Source organism: Homalodisca vitripennis, chromosome X (assembly GCF_021130785.1).
Source record: "Homalodisca vitripennis isolate AUS2020 chromosome X, UT_GWSS_2.1, whole genome shotgun sequence".
Classification (NCBI taxonomy): domain Eukaryota; kingdom Metazoa; phylum Arthropoda; class Insecta; order Hemiptera; family Cicadellidae; genus Homalodisca; species Homalodisca vitripennis.
The window spans coordinates 139,661,133-139,667,132 of NC_060215.1; the positions used below are offsets into that span (position 1 = coordinate 139,661,133).

Consider the following 6,000-nt stretch of genomic DNA (forward strand, 5'->3'; position numbering starts at 1 on the left):
ACGATCATTCAGCAGTACATGTCAGTATTACTGAATTATTTATATAATAATAATCGTTTACTAAAAAAGTAGTTGAAACAAATGAAAATTTGGGGGGTCCAGACCCCTTGGACCCCCTCACTGGCTACGTCCTCGATTCTTATGGAATTTACATGTACTAGTATCTTGAAAACCGTTTGATATATAAAATAATTTATAACAAATAGTTTAGAAAATGTTATTAAGAGGTTAAATAGTGTTATAAATTATTCCAGAAGAGTTTTAGTTTTTCCTCTAGGTTCATAAATAATGGAGATGTGAATTTAACAAATTTTTAAACTGCTTTTAAAGTTAATTTTAACGTTAACAATCAATTTTTGTTCCAAGATTAAACTTTTTCAACATTCCTTTGTCAGATGTAGGTTATAGAGACATTCTTATGGGATTTACATACAATCAATATCTCAAAAACCATTCAAGATACCCAAAAACTGTATATTATAAAATGTTTAGTAAATCTTATGTGCATTCCATAACATGTTTTGTTTTTTCCCTAGGTTCATAAATAACAGAGAAGTGAATTTTTTTGTAAAGTTTAAACGGCTTCCATATTGAAACGAAATGGCGTAGCAAGCTAGCAAACGAACTTAGCCAAGACACTTATAAGATCAATTATTGTACCTAGTTTCATCATGTTTCAACCTTTTGGAGACACTTATCGTTTCCACAACGCAGTTATATAGCACATATATATTTGTTTACTAGTTCATTCCTCAATTTAATACTGTGGTTAAGTCATGTTTAATAAATAAATTGTCTGCACATATAATGGGAAACATCATAACCAACTGTGACAATTTACAAAATTGAGTTAACAGTAGATAAATATGTAAAACATAACAAGACATTTATATAATAATTAACAGGTTAACAAACAGCAACATTAAATATTGAATTATAACAATAATAAACAATATAAATAAATAACAATTAAGAAACAACAAGAATCGAAAATGTACACTTTAAAAAAGAAAACATTGTACAATACACAACAATGTGTGTGTGTGTGTGTGTGTGTGTGTGTGTGTGTGTGTGCGCGCGCGCGCGTGCGTGCGTGCGTGCGTGCGTGCGTGCGTGCGTGCGTGTGTGCGTGCGTGTGTGTGTGTGTGTGTGTGTGTGTGTGTGTGTGTGTGTGTGTGTGTGTGTGTGTGTGTGTGTGTGTGTGTGTGTGTGTGTGTGTGTGTGTGTGTGTGTGTGTGTGTGTGTGTGTGTGTGTGTGTGTGTGTGTGTGTGTGTGAATCATGTTCTATGAAGTCATGGAAAAATTATTGCTAAATGCTACCATGAGTGCATTTTCAATAGGCTGATCTTCGTTCATTAAATGAGGTGAATGAAGAGATTTTAACTTAAGAAGGTCCTAAGAGGGTGTGGTTTCTCCAGGTCTTGATTTTGAGGGGGGTATTGCTTCCTAAATAAGAAGGTTTTTAATTTCTTAACCAGCATATTCTTGGTGAGTTTAGACCAACTTCTTAGCTGCATAGAAGAATCATAACTAGAATTCTCTGAGGTAGCCATATGAAATTCAGTAGGTAGAATCAGTTAACCACCAGAGCTGCAGAGGAGCACAGTCAGGAGTGAAGTAAAAGAAAGAAGAGAAGAAAGAGGAGTGAGTTGGGTGAATTAAAAAGGGGTAAATTCTGTGGGTACCAGCGCTCATCTTATCATTCTGTTCCTTTTCTATGTATATCCTTACTCACTCTCATTTACATTTATGTTGCTGACAATGTCAAAAGATATCTTTTTCCATGTATACAAAACCATACTAAATTGAAATGCGTTTTTAAAACTTGTAAATTACGTAAAGTTAGAACCCTCCTCTTGGTAAACGAGAAGGAACTATAATAAATTTCATCTTAAAATTGTATGCAGAATACTAAATGCAATTTTTAACATAATACTACATTTTTATTTCTTTTTTGTTTTAGGTTCAGCCAAGCTTTGAGGGATGCCAATCAATAAAAGATAGCGTTTAAAGATGGATTACATGTTGCATCCTTCATCGGAGTACCAGAGCCCTTTTGGCTTCCGTTTGCAGCCAAGGGATAGGGAGACGTGTGGCTCAAGTAAGGATTCTGTGGCCAGTTACAAGCAGAGGATAGATTCAATGTTTGACGAGACCTATTCTGTCAGAAGTGGACATAAGAAGCACAAGGAATCTCGACGAACACGTTCAGTTATTGATGGAGAAGATGCAAGCAAGCTGATGATAGAGAATGATAACAAACTGCTCATTAAGAATATGGTGCAGGCAAGAATAGAGAAAATGTTTGCAGAAGTGGAGGGAGATGGCGAGGACAAACCACAGAGATCAAAAGTAGACCCCAGCACATTTCGTGTTGATTATTTAGGATCTCTTCCCTTGATAAAAAAAGTTTCTTCACTTGAAGGCCTTCAAGAACCTCTTAAAGATTTGTATCTGAGCTACAAGCAGATGGGAAATATCAAACCAGTATTTCAGGACGTTCTAGAAATATCAAACTGTGGTCTGAGAGTGAAATATCTGGATGAAAAACAAGATGAGCTTGTGGAGCAGCTGAACCCTTTTCCTACAATCGCCGTCTGGGCAGCTGTCAAGTTTGTCTGTCGTCCAAGGGGACTTCATCACGGCAAGGAGTTTGGATTAGAGTATGCCTTCATGCCTCTTATTTCTGACCCAGAAAGTGTTGATAAGGTGACACTCTTCAGAAAGCTTACTCCCAATGAAGCCTGTTACTTCACAGGTGAATATTACAGTGACCATTCTCCTCTGTTTGTTGCCGTTATGAGGAAACTGGGAGTTTCTCGCCAACTAGAATGTCACGGTTTTGTTTGTAATTCTAATGAAAATGCAATAGTGATAGCAGCTAATCTCTACAAAGCTTTAGTAATCACGATGGCAAAAAACCAGTCTTCTGAAGAAAACTGTAAAAAGAGGAACCTAAAACAAAAGAACGGTTTGAACACCGTTTGTAGTGTTGGAGGATCAAGCTTGGCTGATGACTTTGAAACTTTAAGCATAGTAAAATCAGACACAATCCCTCCTAAACTCCCTCCAGCAAATCCAAAGAAAGAGTTTGGTCCTTCAGTTTCAACTAAAATTAATACAGCTCAAAACATTCGTACTAAAATTCCCCCTCCTAGACCCCCAAGAAAAGGAAAATCATCTCCTGTCAGAAGCCCACATGATGCAGTAGTACTTCATGTCAAACATCCAGATCCAGATGAAATCCTTCAATTACCAAGCCCTCCTTCTCAGTCACCCCAATTTCTCAAATCAAACAGCTTTAATTTTACCAATGCTAGTAAAAATGATGATCAAACAGTTTTCAATAAAAGTAGTACACATTATGATAGCGAAAGAAACTCCAATACCAGAGAAACAAGAAAAATTAATCATAGGAACCATAATTTTTTAGGAAAATATAGTAGCTTTTGTACAAAAGAATCTTCAGACAGAGGTGATATTTTAACTAAAGTTGCGATTCCACGCAGCCATAGTTTCCTAAATGCTAATGGTCCTTTAAGCTCAAGATACAACCGGCATGCAAGTGCTGGACCTCTTGTTGGAAATGCTATACAAAGAAAAAATAGCATAGGGAGTCCTTTGGGTCTTAATGAGCTATTCACTGAATTTCGCCTTCAAGAGGGGCTTAATAATATGGAGGACATATTAAATGCAATTATAGATCCTGATGGAATGTCATTCAATGATCTGAAGCCAATATACAAAGAGTTTCTATTAAAGTTAGCTGTAACACTAACTAAAGATGAAATGTATCAACGTAGCAAATCCATTATGCAACGTCAAAAAAATCGGAAGAAAAAAATCACAAGAAGAAAGAGCTGGAGGCTAAAGGGAACTTTTGCAGCAGGAGGATTGCGAAGAGCTATTCGAAGATCACTATTAAAATTTAATTTAAAAAGATCAAAACCAAAAGTGTTTGAATTTTCTTCAGCTTTATTTCCTTCCTGTAAAAAATTCAGAGGTAAAAAACCCCTTCACAAAACTACTACATATCTGAAAAGCTACGGTTTTCCTTACAGTTCATCTTCTAATGACTCTTCACTTTTGATACAAAACCAGCGGAAAAGTTTTCAAGTTCAACAACAGAAAGGAAGTTTCAGCCCAGTTAGTGTACTACCGACTGATCCTAAAGCAACAACATCGGTCTCTCCCTCACAAACAAAATTTCAAGGCAAAGAATTAAAAGTAGGAACAAACAACATCTCTGAAGACAGTGCATTATTTAGCTCAATGATGTGTGACAAAAATGGAAAGTCTGCTCCTCAAAATAAGAAAAAGATTCATGGTTCAGACAACTGCCTCCATCAGGCATCAAGTGGATACTTTTCCTGTAGTGACTGCAGTTACGACAGTGAATCTTGTACATGTACGTCTGCTGATAAATGTTACTGCTCCATGGGGAAGGAAGGGCAAGCCAATCAAAGTGCAGAGCAAGAGGAGAAAAATGTTTCACTGACTTCTTGTGAGTGTGACACTGACAGTTGCTTTGAGAGTGAGAAGTGTTACTGCAACCAGAAACGGAAGCCTTCGTTGTTTGAGCAGCTGAAGCAACAAGGATTTGCAGCCTCTGAATCCAGCCTGTCAAGAGCCAACTCACCGAACACGGCATGGCAGAAAAACGAAGCAGGGATCTCTAAGGACAAAGGTAAGGGTCCGAGGAGGAATAAAGAACAACTACAATCATCTAAGAGCTTAGAATTTCTACAAGTACGTCCCAGACGAAGTTCAACAAGTCAATTACCTCTGGAATCTAAATACCACAAATCCAACAATATCTACCAGTCACCAGTGGAGGTTCTTGAAAGTGAATTTAAAAAAGATCGCCACATCAAGTCGTCAGTTAGTAGTAGTCCAATGACCTCTTCATCTGAGAGCAAGTCTAATAAATCCTTGAGTTCCCAGAGGAGAAGTTACAGTTCTGATAACCTGGCGCTGGACTACAAAATGTTTTCTACAAACTCCAAATCTGATGATGAAACACCCCATGAAGAGCAAGATGTACAACAAAGGAAGGTGTTGGTTGTATCTACAAGAGATCCTAAAGGCAGGGTCATTTACATGAGTGCAGCTCAAAGAAATAATTCCCCTGTTCGTGTGTATAATTCTAAGCGAGACAGTACTTCTGATGCGCTTTCTGTGAAAAAATCTGCTGAAATTGCAGCATTGTTTTCCAATGTGAAGTTCAATCACAGATCTGGAAGCTCAATCAGCAGTACCAAAGATGAAGTCATATACAATACTTTGGAGCCACCGGATTATTTCTTAGTTAGGGGTAGTTCTTCTAGTTATATGAAAAGTTCAAGCCTAGAAAATTCTCTTGGGTATTTTCCATGACCTCATCAAACTTTTTTAGTTCATAGTATTAAGCTAGATGACCCATTAGTTGTAAATTAAATATTTTTGTCCTTCACAGGAAGAGCATAGTTTGTAAATTTATATTTTGTTATTTTCATTACGTTACTGATCTGCCTACATTAGATTTTGAGAATAAGACATATTAAACCTCAGTATAAAGAAATTTGTTTTCGGAAAATTAAAAATTGTCTTTTAAAGAAAAGTGAGATTAATGGTGTTATAAAAGAGTAAAAAGAGTTCAATTTTTATTACTATAGTTCTACCGTGATAACACGACTTTAGTTTTATTCAACCTTATTTTAGCATAGTACCTCTAGCATCTACAGCTGTAAAAGTTGCCTTATGATTCAGTCGATTTTTTTAGGTCCTAATTTTGGTATATTATTACAGTTTTATGAATTATTTCTAGAACATGTTGCATATTGTTTAAAGAAATTAATTAAAGAAAACTAAAATAATTTTGTATTGATGGATTTAAAAAATAATTTTGTCATGTTTATGTCAATGGTATTAATATCCAGTATAAAATCTAGGCTATTATACTATAGTCAAAACAAAAATTCTTCTATTAATAAACTTGAAAATAATATTAGTCATAAGAC

The 6,000-nt window shown here is 36.0% G+C and overlaps 1 protein-coding gene across 1 annotated transcript in view; it reads left to right on the plus strand.

Moving 5' to 3' along the window:
- Positions 1-5,789, plus strand: part of LOC124369913 — a 119,379-nt gene extending 113,590 nt beyond the window's left edge. Inside the window, exon 4 of the mRNA XM_046828089.1 lies at positions 1,965-5,789. Within this exon, the coding sequence (XP_046684045.1) occupies positions 2,015-5,377 (3,363 nt within the window). The 5' untranslated portion in view covers positions 1,965-2,014 and the 3' untranslated portion in view covers positions 5,378-5,789. The remainder of the gene's footprint in view (positions 1-1,964) is intronic.
- The last annotated feature ends 211 nt before the right edge of the window (positions 5,790-6,000 follow it).